Below are 25319 nucleotides of genomic sequence, written 5' to 3'. Positions count from 1 at the left end.
CCTCCCCTGATCTTTTTGGTGGGCTTCCCGTTGTCATCTTTATCGGCGACTTTTTCCAATTTCCACCTGTTCGGGGTCCGGCGCTATGGAAGGAGCCACGAAGGGGAGCCGGCGACGAAGAGAACGGTCGGCTCCTCTGGCATCAGTTCAAACAGGTAATCATCTTGGATGAGCAAATGAGACAGTCAGCAGATGCTCCATTTCGGGACCTCCTATCGCGAGCGAGGACAGGGACTTTGACTGAAACCGATCGATCAGTTCTTAACGGCCAAACCATCACGTCATTGACCAGCCCTCAGTTAGAAGATGCAATCACTGTCGTCAAGCTAAACTCTCTGCGACACCAAATAAATCGCGTTCGAATAGAGCAATTTGCAAGGGCACGACGCCAAAAGGTCTTCATATTTCCTGCGCTTCATACACGGACCAAGTCCACTGGTCCCGTTAATCTACGTCTTCGTGCGGACGACTTGCTCCAACAACCGGACCAAGGCACCAAGATCCCTTTCCCGGGACTCTTTCTGTACACCCCAAATATGCCTGCAGTCGTACTGACTAACATCTGTACCCTGCTCGGCCTGGTCAATGGTGCTGCGGGGACTGCTGTAGGCATCGTGATAGATCAGACTGGTCCGTTTGTCATCCATAAATAGTCATGAACGTTGCCTGACACCTCTCTGTTAGCCGAATTCTTCCAAATCAACGACCTCTATATCATGTGCACCAAACCACCCGCCTGCATATTGTTTAAACCGGACAGACCCAAACCCACTGCGTTTCAAGACCTTGAACCTTCAGTCCTGCCAGTCTTTCCTTTAGAGCGATCTATCACCCTGAAAGGCTATTCGGTCCGTAGAACGCAAGTTCCCATGTGCCCCGCTTTCAGCCTTACCGACTATAAAGTGCAAGGCTCGACCCTTGTGGCTGCGATCCTCGACCTTAAAGATGACCCCGCGATCCGAGGACAGGATCGTCACCGGAAGTATTGCTCGATGTATGTGCAGCTATCTCGACTGCGTTCCTCTAAAGGTCTTCATCTCCTGCAGAAACTCGACATGCAAGATCTTCGATTCAGACCTGATCCCCGACTACTAACTGAAATGCAAAGACTTCAGGACCTCGAGAAGGAGACGATTGCTGCTTGGCGTGAAGCTTCAAATAAATGAGACCGTGCTCCACCATAACAGAATAGTCCTTGCGATGAATCAACGTAAAGGTACTCGTTTTAGACCTCAAACTTTTGGTAGACGAACACTAGTAGCAATATATACTTAGGGGCCCCATCCCGTGATAAATAATTCAATTTAACTTTACGGATATATTTCTACTCACATGCTCAACCAATCACCCCTTTTGCCACATCGTACTGCGTGGCTTGGCATACATATATTTGACTCATACTTTTATCCGTGCATAATTATTATCCGCGCCCTATCAAAAGCAAGCGTTCATTGTCATACTATCTCTTCAAATCCAGTTCACTTCGTCAACCCTTTTCGTTTCAGGGCCACAGCGTGCGCAGCGCGCGTCTTCCAGTATATATATACGTATGCGCAGAGGAATGGAAGCAACTTAGAAAGGATTAGACATGTACCCTGCAATAGCAGAGTTGGTTGATAGGACGGGAGAGCAACATAAAGGGAGTAGTTTTATTGGGGTTGCCTCACAATGCCCGTAGCCTCACGTGATATCTACACCGACACTACTGAGGGCCTCTTCCTCCTACAACTGCCTCACGAGAGTCAGTTCCTTACCTCTGCGGGTAGCTCGTCATCTCTCACGCAGTCAAGTCTTGATTTTGTCCCTCCCGCCTTCCCTCTGTATATAGAATTCACTACAATACAGACATATTGCCTCCCCACAAGGGAGCGCGAACGGGCCCTATCTGACGCTACGGTCTACGACCGCAGCGACAGGTGACCCGTTATGGCCAAACTACATTCTTCTTGCTCCTCTTGACTGCGTGAGGTCACCAATAAAATATATAAATATCAAGCCACATAGTACGGCAACAACACAACGTACGACTACACAACGGAATCGGATTGCCCTAATTAACGAGTATCTAAGCTTACATTCTCTTCGTAGTAAAGTCTTCTATTTCTAGGACCAGGAGCTATTCTCTTATTGTCCAATTACCGGTGACGATATATCGCCGACGATAATATCATTTGCCGATATCGTATCGACAGTTTCTGAAACTGTCGATGTCGATTGCCGATACGATATCGGCAGACTTCGAAGTTGACGGTGCCGATTGACGATATGGGAAAACAGTGCCGATATCGTATCGTTAACAGCTCTACAACCAAACCCTCAAAAAACCACAACACGTAACTTACAGGAATCACTTGTGACCAATCAAAGCACTAACGTATTCGGCATGCGAGCTGGCCAGGTAAGCGAGCTGGCCACCCACCAATTATTACTAGCATTAAATTGTACATTTCAGCACCACAACATCTTATAATTGAAACTGAAGCTATTCAGACCTCTCTGGGCACCTGTTTCTCTTATGTCCTACATTTTTACAAAGGCTACACCGCTGCCTTGCTCTCTGAGGAGGCTGAGTAGGTGTTGGCGAAGACCCTCCTTCTCTAGCTGATCCTGCTTCATCAGCTATTTCTTGTCCTGAAACCATCGATAAAGCCTCCAAAACAGTCATGCCACCTTCGTGAGCTATTCGCTTCCTTGTACGCTGCTTCTTTCGGGTAGTCTTCGCATTGGCAGCCCGTAATTCGCTATTTTCCTGACGCATAATAGTAGCGCCATGGATAGCTAAATGGCAGCCTTTTACGATCTGCTCAAAGGCTGCCTCTACCCGCGATGGGTTGTCTTGTAGCATTTTCTTAATAGATGATGCTTGTCGCCGTACATCCTTCGCTGTATACGGAGTTTTCGGGGTAAAATTGAGGCTCGAATCGCTTCCACGGCTCGGAGGAGGTGGGGTATGTAGGCGTATAGAAAGCTTCGAAACCACGCGATCCGGGTTAAAAGGGGCGATACCAGCAGCTGCGAAGCTATTCAGAATAGTGTCTTGCTTAAATGCTTCATTTCGAGCAGCAGGATAAGCCGTAAGAAAGTCGTTTTTATCGATTCGACAGACACCAAGCTTTACCTGCGACTCAACTAGCTTCCCGTATGCCCGCTTTAACACCCCAAAACAGCCGATATCGAGAGGCTGTAAGATATGAGATGAATGCGCCGGCATACAGATCGGTATAATCCTATTTTTTGAGCAGATATCGTCGAACTTAGGCGTAAGATGGCTGCCGTGGCCGTCGAGGACTAGGAGACGATACCTTCCCTTCGTCCGGCTAGTAGTCAATGGAATAAAGTGCTTTTGAAGCCATGCGAGGCCTATTTCATCGGTTGTCCATCCATTCTTGCTGACTTCGAAGCGCCAATCCCACGGCAAGTTGGTATCCTTAAACCAGGCCTCCATAAAGACCTTGCCCTTAAAGATAACGCATGGCGGTAGCGCCCACCCTGCCGCGCTTATAGCTTCAATTGCAGTCACCCATTCGCGGTTTCCAGGTTGTAAAACAGCTCTCCGACCGTAGGTTCTTCTCGTCACAACCTTTGCGGTAGCTGTAAGACCGAGGGCGAAGCCGGTTTCATCGAAATTGTAGATATCATCGTCTAGAATACCGTACTTCTCGATCGTCGACCTCACGAAGTTAAACCACGTTGAAATCGCCTTTTCGTCTTCGCATTGAGCTCGCCGGTAGTCGTAAGCCCTAGAGAATCGAGTAGAGAGCTCAGGATATCGATTGACGAAGTTTTTGACCCATTTTTCGCCGACCGTAATGGGTGGAGTAGATCCACGCGCTTCCAGTAGTAAATTCGCTACCTCTCGTACAGTACTCGGCCGAGGAGCAGCTCCACGATCATCTAGTGAGATGATCCAATTATATAGCGATTCCTCCTCGAAAACAGTCAATTTATGGCTGTTAGCGCGTGTTTCGGCGCGGTAGGTGATACCACTAAGACGCGCCGAGAGCGTAGAGCGGGGGGACATCAAAAAGCTCTGCAGCCTTGCGTAAAGAGCTAATTTCTTGTTTCTGAATGGCTTCAATAGCTAACAAGATCCTACCCTCTTGCTCAGTACGTTTATGAGAGCTTTGAGAGCGAATTGGTGGCATGGTGGGTGGTTGAATAAAGACGGTCTAATTACATGAGGTGTTTTTGGGTGGGTGGCCAGCTCGCTTACCCGGCCAGCTCGCATGCCGAATACGTTAACTGATAAGTTCCCAGGAACAAAACATGCGCACGATAAGCTCCCAGGAGCAAAGTGGAGCACGTTCAAGAACAATTACACAGGGACTGCTCAGTGATCAATCAGGGTGATCAAGGACAGCGTGTCCTCACGGCAGAGGACATTGGGTACCTAGAAGGCATCTATGTACTGGATTTCCTCTGTCGGTCGATCCCAAGGTCACGTTCGCCTGAATGATCAGGGATCGATCACAGTCTCATGCATGAGGTGTCGTTTCTACACGCTCTTGTCTTGCTCCTGGGAACTTATCAGTTGGTGATATGATTGGTTGTACGTGAATCCTGTAGGTTTCGTCTTTTCTGAGGGTTTGGTTGGCTGTTGTCATCCCCCGTAGGTTGCTGACGGCTTGTCTCTTAACACTTTGCGCTTCGCAGTTCACCTCCAAGTCAACGTAACCTAACCACTCAGGCCAGGAGACACTGTTTCTATATCTTTAAGGGCCTCAAAACACCCCAGGGTAGGAAGACGATCGTGGAGCCACGTGACGAGAGCTTTCGACCTACCGTGGGCTGTGTTCTGAATTCCTGCTCTCCCCCCGTTCGTGTATCTCCAACCCCACTGGTTCGCCTGATGTGAAACTCAATGCGGGAGTGTCAACATGATATTCTTGACTCGGGGTGCCAAAAGCCTCCTCAAAAGCCAGATTTCTCATTGGAACCTGTCAAAAACGGTCACATTTTCCACGCGACGGCTCAACCCGAACATCCACCGCCCATCACTTCACAATACCACACCACAGGCATGCGTGAAGAGGCAAATACTTCAATTCCTTGCTATGTCGCTATCGTCTTCATCACCAGCCAGGATGCTCGACTCCAAACGTACTCCATCCATCCCCTTTCTACCATAATGAAGCCGATGTCATCGAGAAGAACATGCTCGACGACGGCTTCCGGACATGGGGCCTCGTCATCTACAGATGCACTTACAAGAGCGACTCTGACTAGAAGGAGTTCATGCGTCGCTTTCTCTATCATGTGAGAGATACGCTCGAGTATTACGACGGCCTCGATATGCTCGATTCATTCGTGCCTACGGTGATGGATGACAAGACGCGTTTTGATGGTGTGACTCCATCTATTGTGCGTGATTATTTCAACCAGTGGGCGCGTACTACGTGTGAAACCGAGCAAGGCGTTCCGTTTGATCGTGCCCAGTGGGCAAATACGGCACGGTATAAATTCTGTATCATGGTTGATGAGGAGGCATTGCAGTCAGTTCTGGACATTTCACCTGAGGATGTCGTGCGTTATAATGACACCGACTTTGTGGTTCTGGTTAATGGCAGGTGGGAGCCGCGATTCCTGAGTGAAGAGGAATTAGGAGGTTATACCAGTCCGCCGCAAGAGAATAATTTCGAGCCAGTGCAGGGGTGCACGCTGGAAGATGTGGGCTGGATGAAAGTGCGCTATGATCGGGCTCAGATAGTGGCCTCTGCTTTTATGCGCGATTGTCTTGACTGGGAGCTGCAGTATAGGCGTCCTCCTGAGATTACTTTCAACTGCTGATCTGATCTGACCTTTTCTCTTTTCTCCAGTTTTCTTTCTTATCTTGGAGCTGGTTTTACTAACTAACCTACAGTAAGAAGCAATACACCGGAAAAACGTCCAATATAGACTAGTGTGTCTCTTGGCGTTGGAGCCTGGAGAATCAATCGAAGAGTGTAGGTGGTCGCACCAGTTTCGGGACGTACTGTAATCATAGGGTTGCCCGTTGCCAATTCTACCTGAATACCATAACGATGTCCTTTGCCGACCCTTTGGCTCCATTGGCAGACCTCTAGGCCAATGAGTCTCTATACAATAGAAGCTCACTTAAAACTGCAGGCAACGTTCCAGACCTGGGACACCAGCGTCGCTCTACACTCAGGCTGTGCTTAGCTGGATTTGCTGTATGGCAACGATTGCTTGCATCTCAAGGTCTTCGCAGTTCGCAGTTCGCGATTCTGAATAGCAGTTTGGCTACAATTCCCCATTTACGTACTGGATCGACAGTTAGCCTGGAGAGTTAAGCAAAAGTGGGAGTGTCGGCGGTTTGGAGTTCGCGGTTTGGAGTTCGCGGTTCTGAACTGTAAGACCTCGCCTCCACTAGGCATCTTATGCAATATTTAAGAGCCAATCCTCCCCGAAGTGGCCGATGTGTATTCAGGACCTGACAGCTCAACCAAGGCCATCAGCATTAAGCAAGCAAGCCTGTTCCTGACAAGGGATAGGGCAGGTACGTCTTTCCTTATCAATTCCGTTGGGTAATAACTGCATGATGTCTAACCCCAAAACTGGAGCATACAATAGGGTGTTACGCAAAACAGACGGACAACGAGAGAGGTAAGCCTATTCTCTCTAACTAGTTTGTGGAAAGAGCTTTTGCTGACTACTAGCTTTGCTGTGCATTCCTCACAGCGAGATCATACAAGCAGTTATGCTTCGAATCAAATGGCTTTTATTGGAGGAAGGAAGCGGGCCTCGCGAGTGATACAAAATGAAATACTCGTCTCGCTACGGTGACTGTACTTTGAGGATCGGAAGGAGGACCGAATTTATCTTGTACTGACGCGGCAAATCCAGATACCATCGAGTCGGCGCATGTTTTGGAGACAATGCCTGAAACCAACCAAAGTGCAACGTGCGTAATGCCTGAGGCACCAACTGACTGTGAGTCAAGAGATGAGTCTGATAAACAACCAGACGCACATCTTCCCGCGACAGCCCATTCCCTGCGCCAGCTGGCCCCCCAACTACTCTGTCGACTCAGTTTGTTTCGTTCGATTATCTGCTGAATAATTCTTTCAACAAGGGATGGAGGAAACAATCGCCGAATTCCACGTCAGGTTAAAGAACAACAAAGGCTCCAAGAAGCGGCTGAGCGCCGTGAAGAGGAAGAGAGACAGGCGCGAGAAGCGGCAGAATGGCGAGTGCAATCCAACTCACTATTTCGCCTCCTCGATCGCTGCCACGATTCTCTGTCTCAAGCGATCCAAGTTGAGGCAGATGCAACCCTCACGACGCAGGGCGACGCGGCCGACCCAGTGAACCGTGTCAACAAAAGAGGGTCGAAATGTTACTAGTGCGCCTGGGGAATATTCAGCACCCCCTCTGCCTGATGATCGTTAAGGCTCTCAACGACCTTACTAAGCTCATCCCCTATTTATTCTGCACTTTCTATAGTATATAAAAAAAACACTCTCAAGTACTCAATTGGCTATGCCCGTACTAGTCCGTACTGTAACGACCACGTTCCGACACCACGATTTATGTCCATTTTTGGGTATTTTGGGCAACCCGCGGGTACCCGCCAAGAACCCATGGGCGGGTTTATGAAGGCCAAAACCCACGGTGGGCTACCCGTGGGTGGGTGAAGAAAGTGAAAACCCAACCCAAACCCGCGCTTGGCGAGGTCTACTGTTCACTCAAGGTCAGAACTACGAAGTGTAGAGCCCTTTGATATGTCTCGAAAATCCGAATCATGGGTTCAATTCAAGATGATTATGCGGTAGGCTCAGTTTCTTGCGTCGCCAAAGAAATTGCTTGAGATGACTATTGCTAGTCACTCGAACCTGTTCTACACTAGAATGCCTACATTATAGAGCGATTGCGAGAGTGAGAGTTTCTTTCTCTCGAGGTTAACATGTAATTGGTAGCTTTGGCTCGGGAATACCTGATCCGCTCCTTCTACATGTAGGAGCCGTCGCAACTTTGTGAATAATATCCCGCCAGTACTTCCGATTCATAGTTCACCCAATCTCTCGTAAAAGTCCACTACAGCGATTAAGAAACAGTCGTTTTTTCCTGTGGTGCCTATTCCCGAGTCATGCAATACAGCATGCTCCGCTGCTGATATAGCATGATTGAAGTCCGGTCGATTTCCAACTAGCCCTCCGGGACCAGAACTGGTAAAAACACTCTCCACGATCGCCGCTCCGGACTTGGTGATATTTGTACAGGGGTGTTCTCATCCGCGTGTGACCCTAGCAGGCATCCGCTCATATCCTCCCCAAGCAAATGTAACATGAGCGCTTATTGGGGTAGATAATTCGTATAAGCTGTACGGGACATTCAGAGGTCCTACAACCCGAGGGCTCTTGTGGTGCTCTTACAGACATCAAGCCCACCTTCACGGTGAATTGCTCAACAGTGATATGTCAGATATCGTCCTGGGCGCGATGACAAATGCATCATCGATGATCAAAGCACAGTGAGCTCAGAGACGTAGAGAAATCGGTGATTTGCTGGCAAGATCTGCTTGCGCCGCCAGTTGCGATATGTTAGACGACGGTATTAATGGACGAAGGATACTGGATGGCTTGACTGCAGCTGCAGTGACCCTCAACGTATATGGGCTTTGCACATAGTGCTCGGGCTTGGATAGAAAAATGCAGGCTTAGGAATCAAATCAAACAACTTTCGATCCAACGGGGACAAAACAAACACTTTTGGTAGCATGCAGCTCCGTGTATGTCCGAACGACTCGTTTCCGCTCGCTCGCACATGTCCACAAGCTCAGCAACGCGGAGAGTAAGAGAGATCAGGGGACTCTACCAGGCGTGGTTCTGGGGTCATGAGTTCTCTTTTTGGTTTGGCCGTCCTCGGTCTTGTCCATCGATTCGAAGCTGACATGGCTATTGTTAGTTTATTCGGCTAGAAATGACGGGACTTTCGCCTCATCTTCTCCTTGCACGCAAACTTAAACTAACAACCTGGCCGTCTGCGAAAGTACAGCTCAAGCAAGACGAAACTTCGGCTCCTCAGGCTTGAGAGACGCAGACGCCATCCAAGGACAACGATGGTCACCCACTGGACGCCGGCGGTCCGAGCCGCAAGCAAGCTATCCTATGAGGGTGTTCGAATTCCGAGAGACAGACACTGCTATACGCTCCATTGGGTCTTGCATCAGGTAGGCATATTAACGCATGATCTGATGAACCAAATCTGCTGGGAGAAGGTCGAAGTAGCGACGCGTCGATGCCACCAGTAGTCATGTGGAAGAAACAAGCATGCGATGGTGTTGGTGCAGGGGAGGTTGAGTAAACAAGACATTTGTTCGCTTCGCATTCGAGCGTGAGAATATGAGGGCGTCTCCTGTTGGGAGATCCGTCAGCAAGTATTGATCCAGTTGGACGAGGTGTTGGTTACGTTGCTGAAGAAGAACACCCCGAGTGTACGCTTGAAGCAGATGGTCTGCTGCAATGCAGTCACCAATCATGCCATGTTGTATCCAGGTTCCTCGCACTCTCCGGCTGTCGCTTCGAGAAGTTGCGCTGGATGCACCGGGCAAGTTCACAAGACGGCAAAGGCGCGCGACGAACCCACCTGTGACAAGAAATTGTACAGTCGTATTGGGAGACTGCTCCGTGTAGAGGCACTCTGTTGTTGAGGATGTGAAGACGGTGAGGTGTAGGGCGTAAGACGCGATGGAGCGCGTCGCCCCCTTGGTCTTATCTGACTCGGCGGGAATAGGTTACTCGCCACAGCAGTTTTCGAGGTTGGTGAAGGGCTACAACGGCATGAAGATGTCAGTGGTTTTTGTGTTTGAGACACAGACTTGGCAGAGATTATTGGACCCGGCGCAGTAGGAGGCGAGATATTACACTCACCTCATCGTGCACAACGAACGTCTGGGGCTTATGCAACCTGCTGTTGGCCCGCGGCCTTGGTTTGCAATATTTCACATAGGACATGTTGCATGGTTTGAAGTGACAGGGCCAGAAATGGCGTGTAAGCCATGACCCTGTGCGGAGCACTGACGGAGTGCTGGTTTGGACTCACTCTGGGGCGCGCGCTGTCAACGGTTTCCTGTCCATCGTTAACTTGTCGATCAGCGAGGCAATGCATGACTCACATGTGCTGGAAGACGACACGGGAAAGGGCTCCGTGGCTGGCGTATATTGGATAGAATGCATGGATCTTTGTTTCGCATCGTCTTTGAAGTCAGTCTAGTCTCGGATACGGTCGTGCCGAGACAAACTTACCTCGACCGCTCTTTTGCATCGATATATTCAGGAGCGGACAGTGGTCGGCTGCTACGGTGGTCAGATGTTCGCATAGATACTTTGTCCAGCTAACCCAAATCTGCTTCTTTGATCGGCTGGCATGAGTGACATAGTGGACCTGGTGGTCGTCGCGTCTCACAAGCACTTTCTAGCTTGTCGGTCCGCGATGTAACTATAGATGTCAATACAGTAAAATTCCAGTAGGTCAAAGGGAAGAACTTTTCAGGAATCAAAGACCTGCTCACTCTGCATAGCCAAGTGATGGTAATGTAGAACAAATTGCTGGGGGAAGAGGACGTATTTATAGGTTTCTCGGCTCCTGTAGCACGCGGGCTCTATTAGAGAGCAAACGTTGAACACGATGTCTATACTAAGTGAGGCCTGTTGCAACCCATGCCTTCATTCTACCGCAACTATTAGCAGCGAAATTCGTGGTGCGATCTTAGATGCTCATCAAGAAAACATTGTAAAGTCATATTGAAAATGAGTCAGAGTGAGTCGGTTAAGAAACGTTGGGTCACTGTTGAATCTACGGTCTTAATATTGAGGCAACGGAAGCTCGTCATTCTTTGATCTTACCAAGAGCGCTCACATTTTCATCTAAGGAACATGGAATTTTCTGGTCAGAGTGTTGATTGTCTGCGCTGTGTGTGGTTCTGTCCGTCTAGGCTGCGGAAAGGGCAGGCGGGCGCGGGGGTACTCAACCCTTCAACTCGTTGAAGCTTGGCCGTCCTTGTTGACAGGAGTCAACTTTTGGACTTGTGATCATGGTTGAGGTAGATACCTACTTTTCCCGACTTTCATTTTCGGTCCTCTAGATTTTACTCTATTTACTTTTGGGATTTCTGAGCTCTCTAGCAAATGTGGATAAGTGTTGTGATTGAATGTATATAGCCGTGTCACGGGACGACCCCCCACCCTCTCGGGTAGGGGGTGTCCCTCAGCCATAATGCAATTCTCAGCCATAATGCAAATTCTCTACTTTTTCAACTTTACGCGTATTCCTACCCACCAAAAATGCCTAAAAAACCTCGTGATGAAGAGGATCTGCTAGCTAAGGCATTACATGCTTATACTACGCGAGAATTTTCATCCCTACGTAAGGCTGCGGACCATTATCGCGTGTCTTATTCGAAGCTTCGCGGTCGCAAAAACGGACAGACATCTCTCTCCGATCGTCCTACCACTAACAATGCATTGAATTCGAATCAGGAAAATGCATTAATTAGCTGGATCGAATTGCTAAATTCTTGCTATACACCTCCAAAGGCAAAAGACATTGAAATTGCCGCAAATCGCCTATTGAAAATGGTAGGGTCGGAGAGAGTTGTCGGCCCAATATATAGCTATCGGCTTATACGGCGTCTACCTCCACACATCAAGCTTATTACCCAAAAACCAAAGGAATCTTTACGAATTTAAGCTAAGGATCCTAGAGTTATTAGCTATCGGTACGATAGGCTTGAGTATCTCTACCGTGAGCATGGTTTTGAACCTTATGAGATCTATAATTGGGATGAAACCGGCTTCTAAAATGGCGAAGGACTTAACTAACACGTCGTCTCTACGCGTTAAACTGCTAGCATTGCTACTAGAGATCGAGGTGAAACTATTACTGGCATTGAATGTATTGCCGCTGATGGCTAGGTGATGTTTCTATGGTTTCTAGTCAAAGGCAGCGTCTACATAGAAGACTGGTATAGCAATATGTCAACCTCTTCTTCGGCGTACAAAATCATCTATTTGACGTCTAGTGGCTAGACAGATAGTGAGACTGCCTACCGATGGCTCTGCTCGTTTCATAAAGCTATAAAAAACCGCGTACGACGCGGGCGACCGAGGCTTTTGCTAATGGATAATCATGCATCTTATACAACTATCGAATTTCTCGATTTTTGTAAGGAAAACTTGATTATTCCTTGGTATTTCGTACCTCACACGACTTATCTATGTTAGCCGCTTGATGCTAAGGCTTTTTTAAGCCTAAAGCATCATTTTAAAATGGCGAATACTGAAGTTATGGCGTGGGGTGGAAGCAATGAAAAACGCGACTTTTTCCGCGAAATTGATGCCGTCCGACACCGCGCCCTAAGGTCCAAAACGATCTAAACCTCGTTTAAATCTACTGGTATCTGGCCACTAGATCCTAAACAAGTTTTAGATAATTTGGGGCAGTATTCGGATGAAGAGACCTTGCGCATGTATGACGAGCCGTCACCGTCACCCGCCCGCGAGTTTCTAAGTTTAGTAACCAATTCCCCGCCTAATTCTTATTCGCGCATTGCGAAATTAGAGAAGGCGGTTTTTCTACTACTTAATGACACGAGTCCTGATTTACGGAAAATTCGGAAGCATATACGGCGCGCAATTGATGCCGGAAAATCGTCTCTATACAATGCGGAACTTGCGGAGATGAGCCTTACGCGCGCCCTTAGCCACAAAACGCCTGGAAAAAAGCCAAAAAGTAAGCGATGGGTAAAGGGAGCTACAAAAAGCCCCCTTTCATCAATTTCAGGTAATAAGCTAGTATAGCGGAGGTGTGAGAAAGAAGATGAATCGAAGCTTCGTGCTTGGCGGAAAGACGCAGTGAAAATGGCGGCCGATTTGGCGGCTAAGGAATTGGAGGAAACCCTTGAAAATGAGGAGGATGATACATTATTGGCTAATGAGGCTATTGACGGGCTTTATTTCATGGATCCTGGACCTTATACGTCTAGAAAATAAGCTAGAAGTTGAAGAAATTGAAAATTTGCATTATGGCTGAGAATTGCATTATGGCTGAGGGGACACCCCCTACCCGCGAGGGTGGGGGGCGGTCCTGTGACACGGCTATCCTGGACTGTTCACCCCTGGCCCGACATACCCGCCCGCGGTTCCTTTGCCGTCTACATCGCCTTGTTGATCAAATTTGGTCTGTGTAAGTCCTATTCTGATCTACTATTTATCAAAGACAAGTACGAAAGTAACGTCAGCATTAGATCAGGTAACTGTGCAGCTACGCTCCTGATATACTACGTCTTTTACTACCATTTTCAAGAAATTGAGAAAGCAACATGTCGGGCCCGAAATAGTGACCTAATTATTATTCTGGGTGTACATTTCTTTTCCTATAGTTAGTGAAGTGCATCATGCATTATCTCACGCTCCGCCGCACTCGGTGAGCAGGCCAGCACTGCCAAAGGACGGAATCTAGTCCTGAGACATTATTTCGGATACGGTTTTACGCCACAATAAATCCTGAGAGACTATCCCTCCCTAAAAGGTACCAAGATGTGAAGGACCTTGTATATCTATAAGAAAACTCTTGAAAGTTATATTCCTGCTTTGGTAACGGCGGCACTCTCACTCCTCACGGCCGCCGGATTCGGAATTGGCTTCTTTCCCTTCACGCGCGTCAGCGCGTGAAAGCGGGCACCAAATGCAAAACTACATCTCCCGAGTTATCTGTTTCTTCCTCCGCAGTCCAAACATTTGCAGGATCTCCGTCCAGAAACCCGGCGTGTACTCCGTGAAAGTAGCCTCATACGCATCGATGACTGGCCGGTCCCAGATCAAGTCAGCTTCGTGCGCCTTGATGAACTTGGTACGCTTGAATAACTTCCACCCAAAAAACAGGACTGGGGAGGCTAGGACCATGGTATAATAAGTGAAGAAATCGCCCACGGTGAACTTTCCTGGAATGAAAGTGGAATAGCCGTAGCAGCATACGACACAGGTCATCCAGATCAGGCCGATCCAGGCAGAGTAGGGCTGGAAGTAGCCATAGTATGGAAGAGCTCGCCGGTCCATGTTCTGAGCACGGAGGGCGCGATAAAAGAAGAGGTATGTCACGCAAATAATAATGTAGTCGATGACCTGGGCGGCAGTGATGATGTTCGTGAGCCAAGTGAGAACCAGAGCAGATCCGCTGGAAACGTTCAAAAAGGCGAGGAAGGGGAAGACAATAATAACGCAGAGGCAGTAGATGGGAACGCCGGCTTTCGTGCAGCGTCGAAGGATTTTGGGTGCCTGGCCCTGGAGAGACAAGCCATAGAGACTGCGAGTGCCGTAGTATGTGTACGCATTACCTGCGGAGAAAATACTCGTCACTAACAAAGCATTTGTAATATGAGGTAACACGGTAATGCCTAGGTTTTTCATGGCGATGACATAGGGAGATGCGGCCGCCGTGCCTGAGCCACCCGAAGAGCCGCTGAGAATGTCCAGAAGTGTTGTGTCGTTGTATGGAATGACAATGCCCACGCATAGCGCACTGCCGATGAAGAAGATGGCAAAACGAACATAGGTAGTCTTGAAGGCTGCTTTTAGGTAGCGTCGAGGCAGCTTGGTTTCTCCTGCTACCATTGACATGTATTCAGGTCCGACGATGGTGAACGAGGCACTCCAGACAGCTCCTATGAAGCCTTCAAACTGACCCAAAGGACCCGTTGAGAGATATTCGGCGAATGCACCGGGTTTATTCCAGTAGCGGAACCCATAAGCATCGTGCTTGGGGTTGCCACCAACCATGGTAATGAATGTGAACATGAAGACAATGAGAATGAGCAGTACCTTTCCAGTTGCCAGCCAAAACTCAGCTTCACCATACCACTTGACCGTAAACGCATTGAGGACACTAATTGACTAGCAGGTTAGCAGACTGTCTCTGAGGCCAAGAAAGGAATGATATCAGAGGTTCAGAATTAGAGAAAAAAAAGAGTCCGTACAAGTAGATGACAATACAGGCAGCTACTACTGCCTCGACCGGAATGTCATCCCGCCAGAATGTCAAGACCAGGTTCAATGCTGAGATCTCGAATGGAATGAGGAGTGCCTCGTAAATGAAGAAGTTCCAACCAGCCCAGAAACCAAAGGCTTCATCGACCCAGTGGCCCGCCAGTCGAATAAAAGCACCACTGATGGGCATGAAGACAGCCATTTCGGCCATACAATTGTTGACCAGGCCCATCATGCAGGAGTAGATGGTGTATGCCAGGAATAAGCTACCAGGGCCACCCTTGGTTAGACCGGACGTGATGCTGACGAAGGTCGCTGTCCCAATGGAGCCACCAATGGCGATCAATTGGATCTGACGGTTACCTAGGTGTCGTTTCAACTGGTCGGTGTTGTCAATGACAACGCCAGCAGTTTGCTTATCATCTTGAATTTCAGTGACTGAATCGCCCCCTTTCTCCTCGAGGATTGGCTCCTGGCTTTTCTCTGTGAAATTCGCAATCATAATCACTCATTGATGTATCCGATCACTCACGATGGATGTAAATTGACTAAATATCTGCAGAGAATTCGCAGCAACATGACCCTCTATTTAAATGCAGCGCCGCTATCAGGATTGCATCGAACTCCCAGAGTCTGACGCTTTGAACACCACTCTACAATAACCATGGTTGACTGGTGGTAATCTCAAGGTTGCCCGCCTTATTGGCTTGCTATCGCGTTAGCCTGTGTACTAAAACGCCAAATCAACTTTAAGACGGTGATCCACCAATCAAAGTCTCCACTTCCCCGCAACCTTGTCAAAAATCGCGTGCAATCAGGATGGTAGCCTGCCTAATCTTCCTCGCTTGCTCGCTATTCGTGACTCGGCAAACTTGGTTGGCCACCCTGAGGTCATGAGGGGGTAGCGGCTGTGATAACGGATGAGGTATGTTCGGCTTCACAGCCGATGTGCCCTTGACTTGTTTAGGACTTGTTTTCCTCTGTTAGAGATAATGACCCGTGGATTATCAGTCGATGTGACATTTTACGAATCGAAGTAAGGTTGCTCAATACTCGTTCTTTCATCCTTAGTCGTGCAAAGCGATAAAGAAAACCTGGTGGCAGACCAGCCACCGTCATTGGCAGCGATACACAGACCTGACTGACACTGGGACAACCCGCAGTGAGAACTCATTCCGAGGCAATGGAAAAAGAAGAAATCGAGTTTATCATTTTAGCCTTCAAAGTACTTCAATATTTTGAAAAAGTAAACCCGTTGTTTCACTCCATTGGGAGCCAGCCAACTGAAGGCTTCAGCCGACCACAGTGTACACACGGGTTAGCCACCCCCCTCAGGGACTCGGGGACTTCAGAAACTAATTTACTGTACATCTGTCAATGGTATGGCCATTTGGGGTTGAAGCGCAAGCCACTGCGGGGTAAGTCATCGGGTGAGGAGCCGGTTGGGCCGTTCTTAGGCTTATCAGCCGACCGAGAACCCGATCACAGGAAGCCTACGGGAAGTTTCCCGTAGATATTGAGGTACTGGTCGCTGTAATCAGAAAGTATAATTAAGTGCTGGTCAGATTTCTTGCAGGCTAGCTTGTTGTAGGAGCCTAGCGCATAGATATCCCGCTCAGGATCGTCCTCGTTGTTCGTCCTCGTCCCCCTAAACATTATGTGCGCAATCATACCCCGATCCAAGGCATAGCTGAACATGAGTTCAGTCATATTCGGGGTCAATGTGACGCCGTAACCTGCGTGGATCTTGAGTTCATTGCTAGTTCATCTCTGAATCACGATCTCTGTTTCACAGATCTGGAAATCCAGCGCAAAGAGATGGACAATAATTATGACAGTCAGTAATTTCGCTTCCATATTAACGGCGTTGGGTACTAAAATATCAAGTTAGTTGCGGCTGTGTCCCTAGGATGAATGTGGACGAATTGCTACTACGATAGACTATTTTTGCCGAGATGTGTTTCTCAATTTGTAACACAATATGAACTGATATACATGGGTATCCCAAATAAAGTCATATGAACCTCAACTACGAACAGAGGCCTATTCCAATACCTTCTTGATAACCTGGGACATTCTCGCCACCCAGTGCAAAACAAGCGTCGCAATAACATTGAAAGCGACATCAACCTATATGATGCCAGAGTTACGCTACCTAGTGTCGTAGTCTGCGTAAATGGCTGCTAGATACACGTTCGTCTGCTTGACCTTGCAGTACTGGTAGTTGCTCATAGCGTCTGATTCTAGTAAGCACCCATCAACCGCTACGATATGCTTAACTATGTAATCACCGCATGTTTGATTTGGATTTGCAGTTGGATTAAAGGTGGTGAACTTCTTGGTAGCACACGTTACGTTGGCATTAGTGACACCTGTTGAGGGAATGGCCGAGACGTCTTATGCGAGCAGTAAGGCACGGTATAAGAAGATCCAGAACTAGTGTATTTAGTCTAGCGACGCTAGAACGCCGCCGAAGAAAAAGACTAAAAACGCTTCCAACTGAGAAAACAATGTCGAGAAGCATTAGCGGCTCATATATGTATTTACTGACCCCTTCTGCTGCCCACACACAATCTGATATGCCTAGTTAACCGACTTCCCCTCGTCGTCCCTCCCGAACGAGTCCGTCTTCAACCGCGGTCCGAAGATGGATACGCTTGGTCTGTCACGAACACGAATGCCGCTTTGCTCAAATCAAACCTATGTACTTGATTTCCTCTGCCACTTCTTGGCGTTCTCTTTCCGTATTAGTGCTCAGGACTTGCCACTTTTTGCTCACTGAGTAAATCTGAGCACGCCCCTGAGCGCCCTGATCCGCTCACTGAGCATTACATAAGGCTCTGACCTCTCACTGAGTGTCACCTGATAATCACCTGAGCACCTGGATCCACTCACTGATCATCATCTGAGTGCCCTGATTCGCTCACTGAGCATGACCTGAGCGTAGGCATGAGCGGCCTGAGTAAGCTACATCAATAAAATGCAACACGCTAGTTACATCACGTGTAGCTTTTCTCTAGATCACCCCCATCGTCCCATCAGAAAAAGATTGGCGTCATCAATGTGACCGTTTCGCTCTAGACCTGTCGGTTCCCATTTCTGGCTTTGCTCCCAGGATCAATTAATTGATTTGCCCCACAATGCGCATTCAGGCTTTGGACCTCTGCTAGGGCGATGGCCAGTGGGCGAATCTACTTACAATCTTGCCCTGTAACAAGGTAAACTGAAGGAATTCATGTTCAGCAGGCAACGAAGATGGATTAGTTCGTTACTTCTTTCGAATGAGCGCACATATCTGAAGCCCTTCCTGAGCGTATAATGTCAAGCATTTCTTTGCCATTGCTGAATGGAGTTGGTGGCCCGTCATGCGCTCCCAGGAGCCTGCTAGACTACCACAGTGCATTGCAATACTGTACTCCTGGGGCTTATAGAGTGTTTTGTTTCAGCCAACCATTTACTTTCAGAGGTAAGGCGAACTCCCAGGAATCCCCCACCTTTCTAACATTTCTCTCTGAAGTGATGTCACCCCCAAAATGGATATATATCGAACCACTCCTCCCAGAATAATAGTTTTATCATATCCCTGCTATCCATCATTACAAAATCAAACACTGTAAGCTCGGTCTTAATTCACTCCTTGATTCGCATCAACTGATCGTACATTAGATTGTCATTGTTTTCCCCTTTGCAAGGCCAAGTTGATCAGTATCACCACTTCTCAGGCCGCGCAGCGGAGCGTCTGCGTCCCCCGGAGGCTCACAAAGCTACCGAAAAATCACGCTTCAAAATTAACAGGGCTTTGTCGTCGATTGTCTTCCGCTGATACTAATCTAAACTGGGTGTCATCAGTACTTGGTCAATCAGAACCCCAGCAGGTCCGGTCATGAATTCCAACGTCATCGTGGGCAAGGGGGTTAGATCCCAGTACGAAAGGTTGACTGAGTCCATGGCTGACATTTATTTTGCAGGGGTTGAACGGGGATGCTCTTGATTCTGTGACATAGGAGCACGACTGTTGAGCGAACGGCTACGGATGCGTGAAAACCTCTGTGTTGTGCGTCAATTCGGAGGCCCTGTTGTGATTAAATTTCGGCCGAATGATTCTCTTCACCAGCAGTAATATCTGATCAGAAGACAAGCGCGGCGTTGGCTATGGAGAACAAGAATTGTGAGCAATTGTTCAAGTTCGGAAAGATAACTGGCACTGAAGTGCATCACTTGTGATGTTAAGGGCAGACCATAGAGCTGCAGCGATCTCGAGACGTTTTGTAAGCGCTCTTACCTGTGCTATATCCTTCTCGATTTTCTCGACACGTCGATGTTTCCGCTAGGTGAGAGCTTGTGAGGCATGGTGAAAGTATGGCACAAATTTGGATTTAGTCTTAGTTTCCATTATTTCGATCTGATATACCTCTTTTCTGACCAAGAGCAACAGCTGGTAACCAAAACGGCTCCTTACCTTGCAGACAAGGAGAAATACGGCGTGCTGAGAAAAGCTTGCTTTGAGGAGGTAACCACCTCAACAAGCCTCCAAATGTTGACTGATATGTCTCCCAGTTTTCGGATCCTGGGCTTTATATCGAAACTTCACAACATCCTTACTGATTGCTGAAGATCAGTAGCTTTTGTTATATGACGTTTTACTGCCCTTGTTGCAAGAACCAGATGCCAACACAAGGCTTGCACCGCAGGCCATCGCAGCTGCAGAGACCTTTTGCCAAATCGGACATGGATGGACCCCTCCGATCTGGTTTCCTAACGAAGTTTTATACTTACAAACGGAAGGGTTTTCTCGAGCTCCCTCCCCACTCCAGTGGACTTTCGTCAGCGATATCATTTCTCTTCAGTTTTCCGATGAACGACAATAATACAGCAAGAAACCCTAGGTGCAACCAAAATCCAAAGACGATTCTTCGCCGTACTTTAGCAATTCGGATTTCTTCAAGCATCACAGAGAATAATCCACCAGCCGAAGCTGGGCGGGAGGAGCCTGCATGGTATCGTTAACCAGTTGGTTTAAGTGGAAGAAATCTAAATGCAAGTTGCTTCTTCTGAGCGCCAAGACCAAACGAAGCCATATCTGTTGAAGTGCCTGAATATTAAGCTTATTTATAAAGCGGACGGCTAAAAGCCCCTCAGTCTAACCCGTCAGTCTTGGTCGACTCTCGACCCTGAGAGCTTAGCGTCGAACGGAAATGACTACCATTGCCAGCAAATGGATATTTTTATAAAGATTGAACGTCTCTGGTTGAACACTAAACAGTCCGTACTCAGTATGAAGTGAGGTAATCCGGTAGGAGTCCAAAAACCTGCAATCACCCAAAACTTGATTAATTGTTTTCCTGTTGGCTGATATATCTGGGTAATTATCGACCTTCATCATGGCTGCTTCGGCCCGGAATTGATACACCTTGCTCGTATTTCTCTGAGAGAAAATTACAGACCCTTGTAACCGACTTGCACAGCCACCGTTTTGATACAGACAAGCCACAATACTTGGCAGTACTGTATAATTTTCGATACATCAAACAAGCATGTTTCCGTAAGATACCAGAGTCGTATATTCTCGGCCAGATGTTCGTCTGAATAGTCTGATTTTCTACAATATGCACTGTCAAGTTCAGCCGCAGAAAATTGGCTTATTCGAACGTCAGATCAACGAGTCAACTCCTTTATGTTCAAAGTCAACTTCATCCAGTGTGTTTCTGGTGTAAGTGGTAGAATATGAAACTGAAGTTATCTACAGTGGTGTAACATTAGTATTTAACAGGAATATCCTGTATAGCTAGGGAAATACAATGGATGTACTAGGCGATTGGCGCAACGGAATCAAAAGGGGGAACTACCCAAAATGATGAGATCAAAAGAGTGTTGATTCCTGTCTCCTATCTACTGGGATCGAGGGGGTTAAAATAGCCTCGAGAATACCTGGTATCGAATCCTCTAGAATCCCAGAGGTACCGTTTGGGTCAATACGATGCTGATCACCATTTTCCTGACAGTATTTGACCTCGAGTACTTCGGGCCAGGACCCACTTTTTAATACTGCCAGCAGAAACCTCCAAAATTGAATTCAATTTAATAGCTAGTATGCCACCCATTATACTTAATGACATCAGCTACCCTGTGAGGCATTGTCTCCGATAGATGCTTAAATAGATCAATATCTAAACTTTCCCATGCTTCCTGCGCAGCTTCTAGTAGCAATTCTAGCGTAGATACGTTATTAGGAAGCTGCATAAGCTCAGGATGACGCTTAGACCTCGCCATGACCCGGACCGTGGGTCCCTTCTCGCGACCCTTGACCCGCCCCTCCGGAGGGGAGGGTCGTAGGCTGACGACCCTCACCGCACCTGAGGGTCATAAAATCTTTGGAGGGTCACCCGCCAAGTTACCCTCACGACCCGCATATGCATAAATTCTTCACACCTTCCCTGATTAGGATGGATAAATTTGCTGACAGATAGCAATAAATTACTGTTTCTTATACCTGTTTCGTCTGTCACACACTTAATTCATCTTTTTCTATCCGACCCCTGTGTATTTTTATGAAATATGTCTTCAGGTCTTCTTGCTTGGTAATACTCAATTGACAGATTCTCAGGTCTAAGGGAGACCGTTGTGGTATGTATTGTAAAGAATTGGAGAGATTGGCAAATCACGATGTGGAAATATATATTTTGAGTGCAGAACGTAGTCGCACCGCAATCCAGAGACGGCTAACATTTTTCTGGATATAACCTAAAACCACTGGAAATCCTGACTTCATTGTATTTGATATATTGTATTCACTCTCTAAACACTTATGCTACGCTAAAATTAAGCAGAATATGTCGATTAAGTTCAATTATGTGACTCCAGAGTTCTAGGGTCCTAAGGGCGACCCTCACGACCCTCAGGGTGACCCTCACGACCCTCAAAGTGACCCTCATAACCCTCAGGGTGACCCTCATAATCCTTGTTCTAGCCAATTAGTATCGGTAGTATCAAATATGATATATCACTTTTTCTCCTTTGTTTGCGAAGTAGACCCTTGTCTACAAGACTCAACTACCCCTGAGTTCTTTACTGAATAGCACAAGAGATCGAGGTAAGACTTTTCTTCTCCTAACCATCTTCATAATGTCCCAGTTCTCTGATAACTTTTCATCTGCTTATGGGGGTCCTCCCTCGGATTTTCTTGAATATATTGCTAATGATAGTTCAAATCAGCTTTACTCCTCTATCCCATCTGGAAGTCAAACTACCTCCCTTCCCTCGTCTCTACATCGAGCGGCACCTGATTGTCTTCCACGGATTTGCCCCGATCGGATCAGATCGTACATCTTATACTCACCGGAAATGGGTAGCGAATTCGTGCAGTGGTGGCTTCATACCGATTTTGGCCAAAAGAAACAGATATCTTGGGATACAAAACGAGCTGCCCAGTGCTGGAAAAACTTTGACCAAGTCGCGTTTGAAAAAGATGGAAAGCCTGGGGTTATGTGCCATCAATGTCGGAAGGTGCTTGATCACCCTGGCTGGGCTCATTCAGGGACGACCTCAATGAATAAGCACTATAATGGGGTAAATTGCCGAAAAGCTGCCTCAGCTGCAGGGAAGAAACCAAATATCAAGCTTGCATTAGAGCATGCGGTATAGATAAGACCTAACTCTAACCGTGACGATCCTAAATCTGACCTCGACGTTTAGGCGCAGAATGCGACGGTACGAAGATTCGATGAGCGAGTTTGGCAGCAGAAGCTTGCTAAGCTTCTTGCTGTATCGCATCTCCCCTTTCTGTTTCTCGAGCACACCGAGTTCCGTGATCTTATCTCCTACGCCCGGCTTGCACCGTCAATGCCGGAAATTCCTTCTGCTAAGGTTATGCGCCGGCAGCTTCGAGACCTAGTCCGTGAGAACCAAAAGAGTATCCTTCAGAGACTCCCTTCTGGTGCGAAGCTATCACTTGCTCTAGATTGCTGGACATCGCCATTTAAGCAGGCATTTATAGCGATTACGGGATACTTTCTTGACGAAGACTGGGAGTACAATGAGATACTACTCAGATTCGAACACTTACATGGATCTCATTCAGGTGCAAATCTGAGTGAAGTGCTCTTCAAGCTGCTACAGGAGTATCAGATCACAGATAGAGTGCTTACGGTAACCACTGACAACGCTTCAAATAACGTTACCCTTATGGCAAGTGTCCACGACGCGATTGAGTCACTACAATCCGCCAACGATGTCGTTATTATTCGGATACCGTGTATTGCCCATGTGATCCAGTTAAGCCTTAAAGACCTCCTTGGGAAGATGAAGGCTGCTCCAAAGAATGATGTAGCTGAACAGGCATGGTCTGATGACCGGGTGGATAGTCTTCGTGCAAGACAGCAGAAACGCGAGATCGTGGACACTCTAAATAAGGTGAGATATCGTAACTTTTCTACCATTCATTATCCTAATCTGTCTCTTAGGTTCGAAGCCTTGCGATCTATATCAACGCGAGTCCGCAGCGCCGAGAGTCATTCTACAACTTACAAACTAAGGAGCCAAAGCTCGTGCCAATTCAGGATGTTGCTACTCGATGGAACTCCACGTTCTTAATGCTTGTCCGCGCAAAGAAACTCCAGCAAACCTTCGATGCTTTCTGTACACAGTACGACCAAGAACATTTTGCCCTAAGTCAGGAGCAGTGGCGACAAGTGGACTATCTTATCTGCATCCTTCAGCCTTTTCACCGATTCACAACTCTTCTTTCAAAGTCGAAGGACGTCACTATCCACCGGGTCTTTAAGGTCTACAATAAGCTATTTGATCACATAGAAAAGTCGATTAGACGGCTTAGACGGAAGAGGGTCGCTTGGAAGCAAGGAATGCTTATGTCACTCGAAGCGGCAAAAGCAAGCTCTCAGTCTACTATAAAGACACTGATAATATGGATGGCGATCTCTATGCCATTGGCACAATCCTTTCTCCGCAGGATAAACTTCAGTTTTTCTCAACCGCCGACTGGGACCCAGAGGAAGGCGGAATTGATTACCGAGCAACCTATCGCCAGAGCCTTGAGTCCTCTCTCGAAAAGTACTCTGAGAACCTTGCGCGGGAGCAGCTGACATTAGGTGCTCCTCTAATGATTCCAGAAACGGATGAATTTGATTTAGCATGTGTTCGAGACGAGTCGCAGCAATCGCAGATTCCACAGCGAGTTCAATCTGACGAGCTGACAAGGTATCTTGATAGTAGTAAGTTTCTCTTAATTTCGACAGAATTTATTACTTATTTCTCTTTCAGACACAGTACCAAATGCTCAGCCTCGAACTTGGTGGAAATATCACCAAGATGAATTCCCGAGAATGGCGAGGCTTGCACGGGATATTCTTTCGATTCCAGCTAGTGGTGCAGGAGTAGAACGGCTTTTCAACTCTGCGCGAGATATTTGTCATTATCGGCGGGGCTCTCTACAGCCTCAAACAATCTCGGATCTTATGATGTATATGTGCACGTCGCGTTTCGAGATTCTTGAAGAGGAGCGAATAATGCTGTCTGAATATCTTTCAGCCCAGGAGATACAGGCTGCAAAGGAAGAGAGAACACAGCAACATATCACCGTTGATCCAATCAGTGATGATGAAGAGGATGAGGGGCCTTCTACAGAGTTTCAAGCAACTTCGCCTGGCCAAGCAGCTTCACAAGGCCTATCTACAAACGCACTTGGCAAAAGACGCTTAAGCAGTATAGCCAAGGATACAGGAGGTGACCAGGAAGATGATAGTGAAGTGACATGCCTGCCAGAGATACAGCACCGAGTATCTGGTAGAGTTCGCAAGCGTTCAAGGTTGCTTGATGGATATGAAATATTGGATATATAGTTAATTCGTTCAATTCATCTATTCAGTTCATCCTTTCAATCTATCTGTTTAATGCATTCAAAGTGATCAAAGGTAGCAAAGTAAGCCTAGAACTGCTGTAAGTGAGATACTCAAAAATACAGCTAAAACCTACATAATTTGTGCACCGCGCGACATGCTGGTGTTTGCATTGTTTTACGACCCTGAGGGTCGGGTCGTGGCCCTGAGAGTCGGGGGCACTTTCAACGACCCTCCCCTCATGGAGGGTCAGGGTCGGGACTCACTACCCAGGACCCTCCGAGGTCCGGGTCGTGGTCCGGGTCGTCAGGGTGACCCGCGGGTCGTGGCGAGGTCTAATGACGCTTAAGAATTTCGGCTTTGAGTAGCGCCCAGAGGTTCTCAATTGGGTTTAAATCAGGCGAGTAAGGTGGCCATTCCATGATATCGCATTGAAGCTCACTTAAAGCATCCCGTACGATATATGCCGTGTGAACAGGCGCGTTAT

General features: G+C 47.6%; 3 protein-coding genes across 3 annotated transcripts; 1 reads left to right on the top strand and 2 right to left on the bottom strand.

The window, feature by feature from the left end:
• Positions 1-5235: 5235 nt before the first annotated feature.
• On the top strand, positions 5236-5787 carry N7446_012261 (uncharacterized protein; the record flags this gene model as incomplete). The annotated part of the gene is made up of 1 exon (XM_058521003.1): positions 5236-5787. The coding sequence occupies one exon, from the start codon at positions 5236-5238 to the stop codon at positions 5785-5787; it is 552 nt and encodes a 183-aa protein (XP_058366369.1).
• Positions 5788-13691: 7904 nt separating this feature from the next.
• Positions 13692-15483, bottom strand: N7446_012260 (uncharacterized protein; the record flags this gene model as incomplete). The annotated part of the gene is made up of 2 exons (XM_058521002.1): positions 13692-14880; positions 14972-15483. 2 exons carry the CDS (start codon positions 15481-15483, stop codon positions 13692-13694), a joined length of 1701 nt encoding a protein of 566 aa, XP_058366368.1.
• Positions 15484-16463: 980 nt separating this feature from the next.
• Positions 16464-16691, bottom strand: N7446_012259 (uncharacterized protein; the record flags this gene model as incomplete). Its single annotated transcript, XM_058521001.1, has 1 exon — positions 16464-16691. One exon carries the CDS (start codon positions 16689-16691, stop codon positions 16464-16466), a length of 228 nt encoding a protein of 75 aa, XP_058366367.1.
• Positions 16692-25319: the final 8628 nt, after the last annotated feature.

Source organism: Penicillium canescens (genome assembly GCF_028828765.1).
Source record: "Penicillium canescens strain IBT 15451 chromosome Unknown utg000010l_segment0_segment0, whole genome shotgun sequence".
In the NCBI taxonomy this organism is placed as follows: Eukaryota; Fungi; Ascomycota; class Eurotiomycetes; order Eurotiales; family Aspergillaceae; genus Penicillium; species Penicillium canescens.
The sequence above is the reverse complement of the archived record's forward strand: the minus strand, read 5'-3'. Positions and strand labels throughout refer to the sequence as shown.